Source organism: Notolepis coatsorum (genome assembly GCF_963971535.1).
Source record: "Notolepis coatsorum genome assembly, chromosome: 7".
Classification (NCBI taxonomy): Eukaryota; Metazoa; Chordata; class Actinopteri; order Aulopiformes; family Paralepididae; genus Notolepis; species Notolepis coatsorum.
The window spans coordinates 176253410-176268776 of NC_140171.1; the positions used below are offsets into that span (position 1 = coordinate 176253410).

A 15367-nucleotide genomic window follows, 5' to 3' on the forward strand; every position below is an offset into this window, starting at 1 on the left:
TGTGTATAACTGATGCTTGTTGTGTATAACTGATGCTGCTTGTTGTGTATAACTGATGCTTGTTGTGTATAACTGATGCTTGTTGTGTATAACTGATGCTGCTTGTTGTGTATAACTGATGCTTGTTGTGTATAACTGATGATGCTTGTTGTGTATAACTGATGATGCTTGTTGTGTATAACTGATGATGCTTGTTGTGTGTAACTGATGATGCTTGTTGTGTATAACTGATGCTGCTTGTTGTGTATAACTGATGCTGCTTGTTGTGTATAACTGATTGTTGTGTATAACTGATGATGCTTGTTGTGTATAACTGATGATGCTTGTTGTGTATAACTGATGCTTGTTGTGTATAACTGATGATGCTTGTTGTGTATAACTGATGCTGCTTGTTGTGTATAACTGATGCTGCTTGTTGTGTATAACTGATGCTTGTTGTGTATAACTGATGCTTGTTGTGTATAACTGATGCTGCTTGATGTGTATAACTGATGATGCTTGTTGTGTATAACTGATGATGCTTGTTGTGTATAACTGATGCTTGTTGTGTATAACTGATGATGCTTGTTGTGTATAACTGATGCTTGTTGTGTATAACTGATGCTTGTTGTGTATAACTGATGATGCTTGTTGTGTATAACTGATGCTGCTTGTTGTGTATAACTGATGCTGCTTGTTGTGTATAACTGATGATGCTTGTTGTGTATAACTGATGCTTGTTGTGTATAACTGATGCTGCTTGTTGTGTATAACTGATGCTTGTTGTGTATAACTGATGCTGCTTGTTGTGTATAGCTGATGCTTGTTGTGTATAACTGATGATGCTTGTTGTGTATAACTGATGATGCTTGTTGTGTATAACTGATGCTGCTTGTTGTGTATAACTGATGCTGCTTGTTGTGTATAACTGATGCTTGTTGTGTATAACTGATGCTGCTTGTTGTGTATAACTGATGATGCTTGTTGTGTATAACTGATGCTTGTTGTGTATAACTGATGCTTGTTGTGTATAACTGATGATGCTTGTTGTGTATAACTGATGCTGCTTGTTGTGTATAACTGATGCTGCTTGTTGTGTGTAACTGATGATGCTTGTTGTGTATAACTGATGATGCTTGTTGTGTATAACTGATGCTGCTTGTTGTGTGTAACTGATGCTGCTTGTTGTGTGTAACTGATGCTTGTTGTGTATAACTGATGCTTGTTGTGTATAACTGATGCTTGTTGTGTATAACTGATGCTTGTTGTGTATAACTGATGCTGCTTGTTGTGTATAACTGATGCTGCTTGTTGTGTATAACTGATGCTTGTTGTGTATAACTGATGCTTGTTGTGTATAACTGATGCTTGTTGTGTATAACTGATGCTTGTTGTGTATAACTGATGCTGCTTGTTGTGTATAACTGATGCTGCTTGTTGTGTATAACTGATGATGCTTGTTGTGTATAACTGATGATGCTTGTTGTGTATAACTGATGCTGCTTGTTGTGTATAACTGATGCTTGTTGTGTATAACTGATGCTTGTTGTGTATAACTGATGCTTGTTGTGTATAACTGATGCTTGTTGTGTATAACTGATGCTTGTTGTGTATAACTGATGCTGCTTGTTGTGTATAACTGATGCTGCTTGTTGTGTATAACTGATGATGCTTGTTGTGTATAACTGATGCTTGTTGTGTATAACTGATGCTTGTTGTGTATAACTGATGCTTGTTGTGTATAACTGATGCTTGTTGTGTATAACTGATGCTTGTTGTGTATAACTGATGATGCTTGTTGTGTATAACTGATGATGCTTGTTGTGTATAACTGATGATGCTTGTTGTGTAACTGATGATGCTTGTTGTGTATAACTGATGCTGCTTGTTGTGTATAACTGATGCTTGTTGTGTATAACTGATGCTTGTTGTGTATAACTGATGATGCTTGTTGTGTATAACTGATGCTTGTTGTGTATAACTGATGATGCGTGTTGTGTATAACTGATGATGCTTGTTGTGTATAACTGATGATGCTTGTTGTGTATAACTGATGATGCTTGTTGTGTATAACTGATGCTGCTTGTTGTGTATAACTGATGCTTGTTGTGTATAACTGATGATGCTTGTTGTGTATAACTGATGCTTGTTGTGTATAACTGTTAAGAGCCGATGGGCTTGTCTCTAATTATCTCAGATCACTTACTTGAGATATAACCCTTTGGCCGCTCGATATCCCCCAGCGAGGTGCTAAACTCGCCAAGTTCTCGAGTCAATTACTATTTCTGTCAAGTTTACTTCATAGTCACTGGTCTAGTTATATCCAGTTGATATGAAATGTAAGTATAGAAGAGTTGTTAACCAAGGGCGGTTAGGTGGTCGAGCGGAGATTGCGTTCGTCACCAGCCCCGGAGCTGTGAGCTTGGTTCGCCTGTTCGAATCCGGCTCACAGCTCCGGGGTTGTCACCAGCTTGGCTGGCCGTCTGCACTGATACAATTGGCTGTATCAGAGGGTGGGAGAAGCTGGCGGGGTGGGTCCGGGTCGTTGTAAACAGCGACTCCTACAGTTCGGTCGGGGCGCCTGCTAAGCGCGGATTGGACGTGAGGGGGATAGTGTGGTCCTCCCACACGCTACGCCCTCTCAATGAGAATCCGCGCTGCCAGGTGAAAAGAAGCGGTGATTGGCTGGACGTGTGTCGGAGGAAGCACGTGGTAGCCTCCACTCTCCCAAATGATCTGACTGTGGGGGGTAAAGCGCAGCGACCAGGAAGGGACTGGGAATTGGCATACGACTAACATTGGGATGGGAGAAAATCGGAGGAAAATGGAGGGGGAAAAAAGACCAAAAAAAAAAAAAAAAAAGAAGAGTTGTTAACCTCTTCTTGCTTGTAATAAACCGAATGTGTGTCTAGGAGAACTCTCATTGCCTATAATAACAATAATATTATTATTATCATAATCATCACCGTCCTCATTTGTGAGGGAAGGCATGTAGTACTGATCATTTGAAAAGCTTGGTTGTATTACTACTCTTTTAATACTTTTAGCTGAAAAGCATTAACCAGTCAATTGATTCAATCTGTATTACATGCTGTCAGTACATTATAGTCACCTTCAATAGGAAATCAGGGCGCGGCCGGCATCGTGGCACATTGCTGGCAGAAAGCAGTGATCGAACTCAATGGATTATAGAAAGTCATCTTTATTTTAAATTACAAAAAAGGACTGTATTGGATATGTCCATTACAGTTTAAAATATTATATAATATAAAACATCTCATTTCTTAAGATCGCAAAGGCCTAACACGGCTTGTGCCTGCCAAAGCTAAATCCTGCATCGCAACAACTCTGTAAAATCTGAACATCTGAAAAATCTGGGCTCCGAGGCTGGAGCAGTCACTTTTATATCGATCCGGCATCATATTGCTATTGGTCTAAATACTGTGATGTCATTTTTACCATCCAATCAACACACAACACACATAGTAAGGATGGACTCCTCCCCTTCTAGTCGTTACATCTACTGGAGAAGTAACCGACTACCTTGTGCTGGAAAATCCCTATCCGTTACTAGCAGAGGCCCAAGGTCGTCTTCACATTCCTTAGTGGCCAAGCAGTATTGAAATGGAAGCAATTTGCCCTGTGTAGTGTATAATACATGAACACACTTCTTGCATGAGTATATAGTACATATAGCATACATAGCATATACAGTACATATATAATAAACATTCGGTTTATTACAAACAACAACTCTATGCAGGCAAGACAGGCAAGGGTTAACATGTGCCAACCTGCTGTTTTTCATTCTGACTTGTGCAGAGCAGCCGGTCGGAGCTGCATTCTTATCGTTAACTCCTTCTACATGGGCGTCTCTCTTTCTGACAGTAAGAGAAGAAGACGAGGCAGACTGCCGTAATATACAGTACATAGCCTAACACATGATGCTGCTTGTTGTGTATAACTGATGATGCTTGTTGTGTATAACTGATGCTTGTTGTGTATAACTGATGCTTGTTGTGTATAACTGATGATGCTTGTTGTGTATAACTGATGATGCTTGTTGTGTATAACTGATGATGCTTGTTGTGTATAACTGATGCTTGTTGTGTATAACTGATGCTTGTTGTGTATAACTGTTAAGAGCCGATGGGCTTGTCTCTAATTATCTCTGATCACTTACTTGAGATATAACCCTTTGTCCGCTCGATATCCCCCAGCGAGGTGCTAAACTCGCCAAGTTCTCGAGTCAATTACTGTAACTGAGGGGTACAATTCCCTGACTGTATTGATAAGTATGGTATCATTAAACCACTACCGCTTTATGTACTTTAATTACTGGCCATACAGTACACGATATCTAAGTATGATGAACACTTTCCCACATATGAAATCAGGTCCACACAAAGGTAATAGTCAAATATTTAATATATAGCAAAAGGTACATATAATAGTTACTTATTACATTTATGATTTGAATTGAATGCTCTTGTAAGGCAAATGAGTACTCGTATGCAAATCAACACTGAATGTCCAATCTCTGGTTACACAGGAAGCAAGTATACAACCTGGCTCTTAGGGGATTATAGCGATGGTCACTTAATGATTATAGCTGGATAATATACTGAAGGGGTCCCGCCGGTTGTAAGCCAGTAGGGGGGGTAGGAGAGCCGTCGGCTGTATCCAGTCTGGTCAACGATTTCTAGAGAGTCCAGGTACAGAACACAGTGCCCGTAGAACCTTGATCCGCAGATGAATACACTTGGGCTCTCTTGTAGACGATAGCTGTAGCTGTCGCTGTCGGTCCACAACGAAGAAGAAGCGAGGCGACCTCAGTCTGGTCTGAGCGCCGTCTCACCTTGGCTCCTCTCGGGGTAAATCCAACACTCACCGGTGTTGGCGATTATCCGCTCCACAAATCAAAGCACCAAAGCAAATAGATATTCCATGCCGTATAGGGCTCAGCAGTCGTCGGGGTAGGTAATCCAATGTGCAGGTCCACTCGTCCTCGCCCAGAACTCCTCGGATGAAAGCACCATGCGTGGTCTGCCCAACCTGGTTAAGACTCTAGATAACGCGAGGAAACGATGGGGGTGCTGCTCACTTTAGAACTCTAACCGAACGATGCACCATACATAATAGACTATTATTACTTAATAGAAATACGGTGCCAAACTCTGGCAATTCAGCTATTAATTCGCACGAGGTCTCACTGCTATTCTAAGGCCAAACAGGCCGTACTACACCGCACGCGGTATCGTGGGGTGAGGCTTCACGTCTTGTTACTTAGTTGGGTAGAAGGGTAAAGGACTAAGAGGAATTCTACATTTCTTGCGCCATATTTATATGCACAGTGGACAAGTAGTGCCGCTCTGCTTTCGGTAGCCGTATTCCTGCGCGGAGCTGAGGCTAGTAAAGGCATGTCTCGTCGGTACCTTTGAACTTGAACGCCAGGGGCTTGTCCCTGGCGCCTGGTCCTTTTGTCCAATAAGAGAATGAACTATTATGGGCTGTAGTAGAATAAAGGGATATTCAGTGTATATGTACAAGGAATATACAAGGGATATCAAACGATATACAAATACTATTAAATATATATCCATAAATAAATATATATATTCGGTTTAATCTGATCCTTCACAACAATTACTATTTCTGTCAAGTTTACTTCATAGTCACTGGTCTAGTTATATCCAGTTGATATGAAATGTAAGTATAGAAGAGTTGTTAACCTCTTCTTGCTTGTAATAAACCGAATGTATGTCTAGGAGAACTCTCATTGCCTATAATAACAATAATATTATTATTATCATAATCATCACCGTCCTCATTTGTGAGGGAAGGCATGTAGTACTGATCATTTGAAAAGCTTGGTTGTATTACTACTCTTTTAATACTTTTAGCTGAAAAGCATTAACCAGTCAATTGATTCAATCTGTATTACATGCTGTCGGTACATTATAGTCACCTTCAATAGGAAATCAGGGCGCGGCCGGCATCGTGGCACATTGCTGGCAGAAAGCAGTGATCGAACTCAATGGATTATAGAAAGTCATATTTATTTTAAATTACAAAAGGACTGTATTGGATATGTCCATTACAGTTTAAAAGATTATATAATATAAAACATCTCATTTCTTAAGATCGCAAAGGCCTAACACGGCTTGTGCCTGCCAAAGCAAAATCCTGCATCGCAACAACTCTGTAAAATCTGAACATCTGAAAAATCTGGGCTCCGAGGCTGGAGCAGTCACTTTTATATCGATCCGGCATCATATTGCTATTGGTCTAAATACTGTGATGTCATTTTTACCATCCAATCAACACACAACACACATAGTAAGGATGGACTCCTCCCCTTCTAGTCGTTACATCTACTGGAGAAGTAACTGACTACCTTGTGCTGGAAAATCCCTATCCGTTACTAGCAGAGGCCCAAGGTCGTCTTCACATTCCTTAGTGGCCAAGCAGTATTGAAATGGAAGCAATTTGCCCTGTGTAGTGTATAATACATGAACACACTTCTTGCATGAGTATATAGTACATATAGCATATACAGTACATATATAATAAACATTCGGTTTATTACAAACAACAACTCTATGCAGGCAAGACAGGCAAGGGTTAACATGTGCCAACCTGCTGTTTTTCATTCTGACTTGTGCAGAGCAGCCGGTCGGAGCTGCATTCTTATCGTTAACTCCTTCTACATGGGCGTCTCTCTTTCTGACAGTAAGAGAAGAAGACGAGGCAGACTGCCGTAATATACAGTACATAGCCTAACACATGATGCTGCTTGTTGTGTATAACTGATGATGCTTGTTGTGTATAACTGATGCTTGTTGTGTATAACTGATGCTTGTTGTGTATAACTGATGATGCTTGTTGTGTATAACTGATGCTTGTTGTGTATAACTGATGATGCTTGTTGTGTATAACTGATGATGCTTGTTGTGTATAACTGATGATGCTTGTTGTGTATAACTGATGCTTGTTGTGTATAACTGATGATGCTTGTTGTGTATAACTGATGATGCTTGTTGTGTATAACTGATGATGCTTGTTGTGTATAACTGATGATGCTTGTTGTGTATAACTGATGATGCTTGCTTGTTTTTATCTGCGTCACATGTGCCTTACTGTGCAACTATTTGGTTTAATTTATATTCACTTTTTATATACTTCCTTTTTTTGGCTGGCTTTTAATTGTTTGCATGCTGTCTTCCTGTTTTTAATGGTTATTTAAACACTTGGCCCAGGGACAACAGTGAAATGTTCATTAATGTGCACGGTCCCTGTAAACGATTGAGTTGTTCAGCCCCTTGACTCCCAGGCTGTGTTTCAATAACCTCACCGTACCCTGTGTTCACCTACGAGTGCTGATCAGCTGATGTACAGTATCTGTCTACGGAGGAATATACTGGATCCATATGTGGGAAATTATACCTGGAATGCAGCCTGTCAACATGATTGCATAACCGAATCCAACCCCCTCGGGTTCCTCACCCTTTCACTGCCACGACAGCCGGTTAACCCTTTCACTGTGATAATACAGAAGGTTAGCCCCTTTACTATCACACAACCGACGGCGATGCTCAATCATTATCATTAGTGTGATAGTAAAGGGCTAACCTTCTGTCGTGTGGCAGTGAAAGGGTTAATGTGACTCCACGTTTTCTCCTGTTCTATTCCTCGCATCAGTTTCGGTATCTGATCGCAGTATGATAATCATGAGATGTGGATCAGCAAATGCACAATTAGTCCCGTTTCAGTTTAGTGGACATTATTATGTCTTCCTCTGCAGGACCGTTCTGCTGACCAATAATGTGAAGCTGATGAGCAAGGAGACCGTGCCGACCTTTTCTGCCGAGGATGTGAACAAGATCAAGAAGTTCTGTAAAGCTCATTCTGAGGCACGTGGTTCTGTCTGGTTCTGTACTTAACCCTATAACCCCGTTATATTATTGTTAACGGTCATTACAGGCCAATGTTTCGTATTGGGACAGTGAGCTACACTTCTATTGTTTTTTACGTTTGGCTCATCTATGATATAATGGAGCTCATCAAAGACTGTGGCAAAAGAATGATCGTAACTTTAGTTATGAGTTAGCATGCAGCTAGTTATGAGTTAGCGTGCAGCTAGTTATGAGTTAGCATGCAGCTAGGTCATCAAAGACTGTGGCAAAAGAATGATGGTAACTTTAGTATGAGTTAGCATGCAGCTAGTTATGAGTTAGCACACAGCTAGTTATGAGTTAGCATGCAGCTAGTTATGAGTTAGCATGCAGCTAGTTATGAGTTAGCACGCAGCTAGTTATGAGTTAGCATGCAGCTAGTTATGAGTTAGCATGCAGCTAGTTATGAGTTGGCACACAGCTCCTATAGATGCAGAGTGAGCACTTCCTCGTGGCCCAACACCAGGTGAGTCGGATGACTGTTATCATGTGTATACTGCCACCTAGAGGCTCTGATTTAGTGTTCCAACCACCACTGAATCTCATGAGGATGAAACTGTTGACTTCTGGGTAGAAAGTGGGCGGAGTGTTTTGAATCTGCCTCTAATGGCATGGTAGCTATGGGAATGCTTTGGCTGTCTATAGATGGGGAGTGCGCGCTTTAATATATTTGGCACAGAATCAAAACATTGCACTGTGGGTAATATCCTGACCAAGCATGGGTTCTGAATATGTTGTCTTATGAATCAGCCAATGGTATAACTGGTATCGTGCAGTAAAAGAAACCAGTGGCCATATAATGTAATTTCCTCAATCCATCTTTGTTTCACTAGTTTAGAAAACCTAGATTAAGAAAAAGAGGCTTTGGCTGCTTGCAGGTTCCAAGCCGTGTGCCAACTCGTATAACCAGAGTTACATGTGTAAGATTGTTTTATTTCATTAGCGGAGCCTGTTGATTGGCTGAGCCATGGTCAAATGTGTCCAAATATGTTGACTGAGGGACCAAAATAATTTTAACTGTCACAGTACTGGTTTTCCATTTAGTTTCAACCTGTTGACCAGTGTGCCGTCTGTCTCTCAGAATGTGTTTGAGTACTTGAGTCGCTCCTTGGCCCCCAGTATCTTCGGCCACGAGTTCATAAAGAAGGCCATCCTGTGTCTGTTGCTGGGCGGCAACGAGACCAACCTGGAGAACGGCACACGGATCCGCGGAGACATCAACATCCTGCTGATAGGTCAGTTGTTTCACCGTCGTCGTCCATATGTGAGGTTGCATTTGGTACCATTTTCCTTGTCTGTACAGACCTTACAATAAAGGCATATTCCACATAATCTTTTGGAAGCTTATCTCATTCGTCACAAATAGAGTCATGTCCATCCACCTGACTTTCATGTCGCTATTGCACAACAAAGTACACAGAACGTCTGAAACTCTTGACTGGAGTCAATTTGCATCTGGTAATATTTATTATTTGAATTAACTGCATTTATATAGCATTTTACAATTTGTCCCTTACCATGCAAGGTGCCAACCTGCTCATCGGGAGCAATTAGGGGTTAAAGGAACACGCCAACTTTTGGGGAAATTTGCTTATTTGCCATCTACCCTGGAGTTAAACAAGCAGATACGTACCCTTTTCTTCTCTGTGTGCATTGGGTGTCGGGAACCGGGACCGCTGAGGATTATACTAGGATAGTCCAGCAAAGTTACGTCCTATTCATCAAGTCTAAACAATATTAGGTAACGTTAGACAGATGGAATACAGCCTTCCATCTAAATGCATAACAGAACACTTAAAACAGCCATGGTTGGCAGTGTTTCACTTTCTCCTCTGTGCGATCCCGATGGATGGGATGGCCGTATCCTTCAGAAAAGGTGTCATGGTTCGGATTCTAAGAAAAAAAATATTCATAATTGTCATTTTGTTCAAAATTCTCTGAGCAAACACACTGGTTCTTGATTATTTATGTTTGTATGTTCAGAGCAAGTAGCCATAGCTTTGTCCGGTCCAGATCATTAGTTGGAATTCTATGAAAAGATTAAACCATGGCGTTGTCCATTATTACAACCCTACAACACACGAGACATTGTAAAGTTGTGATTTATCTAGATACTATTAGCTCGTCTATTTGATGATATCCACTTCACTCAATGAAAGCGTGTCCTGTCGCTAGCTACTAGTCACAGTACGAGTATGCATCTGCTTAGAAAACAAATGTCTAATTTAAAATAGTTATTTCTCCACGTGGTAAATACACAGGTCACAACATGTTTACAGGAACGTTTTGGAGTGTATTGTGACTGTTGGGAACTAGGCTACATGGAGGAAGCTAAGCTAGGCTCACGGTGTGGGTGTTCTCGACGCCTAATGCACGCACAGAAGAAAAGTATATATCCGCTTGTCTAACTGCAAGGTAGATGGCAAATAAGCGAATTTCCCAAAAGGTTGGCGTGTTCCTTAAGTGTCTTGCTCAAGGACACTTCGACACACTGCAGAGAGGAGCGGGAATCGAACTGGGAACCTTCCATTTTCCAGACGACCGCTCTACCTCCTGAGCCAGTGTCACCTTGAATATTTATTATAAGTTTTCATATTAACAATGTTTTCAAACCTTATCATCTTGATGAGGTATCAGATGATGGTTGTGGCAGTCAACCCCACCATAAGCCACATAAGAGGCTTTTCAACAGCTGTCCAGCAGAATCTGGTGGAGGATATAAAACTGTCCACTTTATTAAAAAGAGGCGGAAAGATGCATATAAAGTACAAGCCATGGCAGATGAATGCGAATGTCGGAAGCTCTTTGTGGGGATGGCTGCTTTTAAATGGGAATTCCACCAAGTGACATTAATCCAGATTGAGGCATAACTGATTTAATTCTCTATTGTGGCCAAAGTGAGCTCTGCTCAGAAACATGAATGTGGTAGTTTGGTAGAGCTGTACGGTGTCATGATGACCTCACTGGTAGAGCTGTACAGTAGTGTCATGATGACCTCACTGGTAGAGCTGTACAGTGTCATGATGACCTCACTGGTAGAGCTGTACAGTAGTGTCATGATGACCTCACTGGTAGAGCTGTACAGTGTCATGATGACCTCACTGGTAGAGCTGTACAGTGTCATGATGACCTCACTGGTAGAGCTGTACGGTGTCATGATGACCTCACTGGTAGAGCTGTACAGTGTCATGATGACCTCACTGGTAGAGCTGTACGGTGTCATGATGACCTCACTGGTAGAGCTGTACAGTGTCATGATGACCTCACTGGTAGAGCTGTACAGTGTCATGATGACCTCACTGGTAGAGCTGTACAGTGTCATGATGACCTCACTGGTAGAGCTGTACGGTGTCATGATGACCTCACTGGTAGAGCTGTACGGTGTCATGATGACCTCACTGGTAGAGCTGTACAGTGTCATGATGACCTCACTGGTAGAGCTGTACGGTGTCATGATGACCTCACTGGTAGAGCTGTACAGTAGTGTCATGATGACCTCACTGGTAGAGCTGTACAGTAGTGTCATGATGACCTCACTGGTAGAGCTGTACAGTGTCATGATGACCTCACTGGTAGAGCTGTACAGTAGTGTCATGATGACCTCACTGGTAGAGCTGTACAGTAGTGTCATGATGACCTCACTGGTAGAGCTGTACGGTGTCATGATGACCTCACTGGTAGAGCTGTACAGTAGTGTCATGATGACCTCACTGGTAGAGCTGTACAGTAGTGTCATGATGACCTCACTGGTAGAGCTGTACGGTGTCATGATGACCTCACTGGTAGAGCTGTACAGTAGTGTCATGATGACCTCACTGGTAGAGCTGTACAGTGTCATGATGACCTCACTGGTAGAGCTGTACAGTAGTGTCATGATGACCTCACTGGTAGAGCTGTACAGTGTCATGATGACCTCACTGGTAGAGCTGTACAGTAGTGTCATGATGACCTCACTGGTAGAGCTGTACAGTAGTGTCATGATGACCTCACTGGTAGAGCTGTACAGTAGTGTCATGATGACCTCACTGGTAGAGCTGTACAGTAGTGTCATGATGACCTCACTGGTAGAGCTGTACAGTAGTGTCATGATGACCTCACTGGTAGAGCTGTACAGTAGTGTCATGATGACCTCACTGGTAGAGCTGTACAGTGTCATGATGACCTCACTGGTAGAGCTGTACAGTGTCATACTGGTGTCACTGGTGTCTAGTACAGCGTGTCATACTGGTGTCTAGTACAGCGTGTCACACTGGTGTCATACTGGTGTCTAGTACAGCGTGTCACACTGGTGTCATACTGGTGTCTAGTACAGCGTGTCATACTGGTGTCATACTGGTGTCTAGTACAGCGTGTCATACTGGTGTCATACTGGTGTCTAGTACAGCGTGTCATACTGGTGTCATACTGGTGTCTAGTACAGCGTGTCATACTGGTGTCACTGGTGTCTAGTACAGCGTGTCATACTGGTGTCATACTGGTGTCTAGTACAGCGTGTCATACTGGTGTCTAGTACAGCATCATACTGGTGTCACTGGTGTCTAGTACAGCATCATACTGGTGTCACTGGTGTCTAGTACAGCGTGTCATACTGGTGTCACTGGTGTCTAGTACAGCGTGTCATACTGGTGTCACTGGTGTCTAGTACAGCATCATACTGGTGTCACTGGTGTCTAGTACAGCGTGTCATACTGGTGTCACTGGTGTCTAGTACAGCGTGTCATACTGGTGTCACTGGTGTCTAGTACAGCGTGTCATACTGGTGTCACTGGTGTCTAGTACAGCATCATACTGGTGTCACTGGTGTCTAGTACAGCATCATACTGGTGTCACTGGTGTCTAGTACAGCGTGTCATACTGGTGTCACTGGTGTCTAGTACAGCGTGGTGTCATACTGGTGTCACTGGTGTCTAGTACAGCGTGGTGTCATACTGGTGTCACTGGTGTCTAGTACAGCATCATACTGGTGTCACTGGTGTCTAGTACAGCGTGTCATACTGGTGTCACTGGTGTCTAGTACAGCATCATACTGGTGTCACTGGTGTCTAGTACAGCGTGTCATACTGGTGTCACTGGTGTCTAGTACAGCGTGTCATACTGGTGTCACTGGTGTCTAGTACAGCGTGTCATACTGGTGTCACTGGTGTCTAGTACAGCGTGTCATACTGGTGTCACTGGTGTCTAGTACAGCGTGTCATACTGGTGTCACTGGTGTCACTGGTGTCTAGTACAGCGTGTCACACTGGTGGAACTCTTAATGTTTTTGCCCCATTCTCAACAAAGACCTGTCCTTTCATGGTATTTGGCGAACAAGTGTTTTCTGCTCCTCTCCTCCCGGCCAGGCGACCCCTCCACAGCCAAGTCCCAGCTGCTGCGCTACGTTCTCTTCACGGCCCCGCGTGCCATCCCCACCACGGGCAGAGGGTCCACGGGCGTCGGCCTGACGGCTGCTGTGACCACCGACACCGAGACGGGTACTGTGGGCGGCTGAACGCAGTCTAATGATGTACTCATCGTGTCTAGAATTAGTTAAATCAATAGACTTGTCAATTTAAAGAGGATAGTACTCGGATGGCAGCAGCATCCACCAGAGCATGTAAGCGGATCGGAGCGTGAGCGGCGCGGGTGGTTTTGACGTGAGCGACTGAGTGGGTTTTAAAATGGGTCAGCGCGACGTCCGGAGCGAGAGTTCTCCTCCGCTCCAATCCACTCCGGGCCGCTCACAGTGGTTTAACACTGATGTAATATACATGTAGTACAATGCCAAAGCAACAGATGGCGATGTACAAACATGAAGGCCATTTTCAACCAATGAGAAGGGTGAACCGTCACTCACATCCTGTTAGAAAAAGTATGACGCCATTGTTGTTGTCGTTAGCTTACATGCTAACGTTAATGGCAGCGACCATAGCATTGTGGCTAGGCTAGCTATCATTGCTAGTGAATGGATAAACAACGTTATTTAACATTGCAGAATGGGTACAATTACAATACGGCTCAATACAAACAATTGTTAAGGGGCCCAGGGGGTGTAGACTGTTGTAGTTTGGTCAAATCAAGCAAATTTACATCATGACAGCTTGGTATAGTTGGTAGGAAGATGGGTTGCCTCTATATTTGACCTCCAGTTGTGTCTCAAAGGAATTTCTTTTGCAGGAATTCTGCTAGATTGTTTTACAACTTTATATTAGATGGACATGTTGCTCTCTACTCTCTTGGCTTAAAATAAAGGAATGTATGAAGAAAGTAACTCGATGTCCTCTTTGTTACAAGAAGCATCTGTTCATTGGAAATGTGGTCTTAATTCACTAACGTTACATACCTGCTGTGAGGATCATTGTGATCATTATGATGATGGTCCTTTTTGTTTTGAATGAGGATATAACTCTTATTGTTAGACATTCTACACTACACATTATTCTAGTGCGAATGTCTACACTACACATTATTCTAGTGCGCAGTATGTGTGTTTTGACTTGTGTGTCTGTTGTTGTAAGTGCTGTGATGAAATGACACGGGTATTGATTGCAGTTTGATCAAGGTATTGATTGCAGTTTGATCAGGGTTGTTACCTGAAGGAATAAGCTGCTCAGAATGAGCCCCCTTTGTGATGTCATACCCAGAACTTTGTGATGTCATACCCAGAACATTGTGATGTCATACCCAGAACACAATCAATTTGCTTTAAAGTGGCAAAATGGACATGTATTTATATGAAAATGTTTGAGATTATTACTTTGAATCAATTAGCTGGAGACGGAGGTGTTTAGCAGGCTGTGATGTACAGGCGTAGAGACTGAGGTGTTTATCAGGCTGTGATGTAGAGACTGAGGTGTTTAGCAGGCTGTGACGTAGAGACTGAGGTGTTTAGCAGGCTGTGATGTACAGGCGTAGAGACTGAGGTGTTTATCAGGCTGTGATGTAGAGACTGAGGTGTTTAGCAGGCTGTGATGTAGAGACTGAGGTGTTTAGCAGGCTGTGATGTAGAGACTGAGGTGTTTAGCAGGCTGTGATGTAGAGACAGGTGTTTAGCAGGCTGTGATGTAGAGACGGAGGTGTTTAGCAGGCTGTGATGTAGAGACTGAGGTGTTTAGCAGGCTGTGATGTAGAGACTGAGGTGTTTAGCAGGCTGTGACGTAGAGACTGAGGTGTTTAGCAGGCTGTGATGTAGAGACTGAGGTGTTTAGCAGGCTGTGATGTAGAGACGGAGGTGTTTAGCAGGCTGTGATGTAGAGACTGAGGTGTTTAGCAGGCTGTGATGTAGAGACTGAGGTGTTTAGCAGGCTGTGATGTAGAGACGGAGGTGTTTAACAGGCTGTGATGTAGAGACAGGTGTTTAGCAGGCTGTGATGTAGAGACTGAGGTGTTTAGCAGGCTGTGATGTAGAGACGGAGGTGTTTAACAGGCTGTGATGTAGAGACTGAGGTGTTTAGCAG

General features: G+C 42.9%; 1 protein-coding gene across 1 annotated transcript in view; it reads left to right on the forward strand.

Annotated features, from left to right (window-relative positions):
• mcm3l (MCM3 minichromosome maintenance deficient 3, like) overlaps positions 1–15367 on the forward strand; it is a gene marked incomplete at both ends in the record, with an annotated part of 93546 nt that overhangs the window by 10508 nt on the left and 67671 nt on the right. The window contains 3 exons of the mRNA XM_084318469.1: positions 7784–7892; positions 9016–9169; positions 13274–13405. Of these exons, the coding sequence (XP_084174595.1) occupies positions 7784–7892; positions 9016–9169; positions 13274–13405 (395 nt within the window). The remainder of the gene's footprint in view (positions 1–7783; positions 7893–9015; positions 9170–13273; positions 13406–15367) is intronic.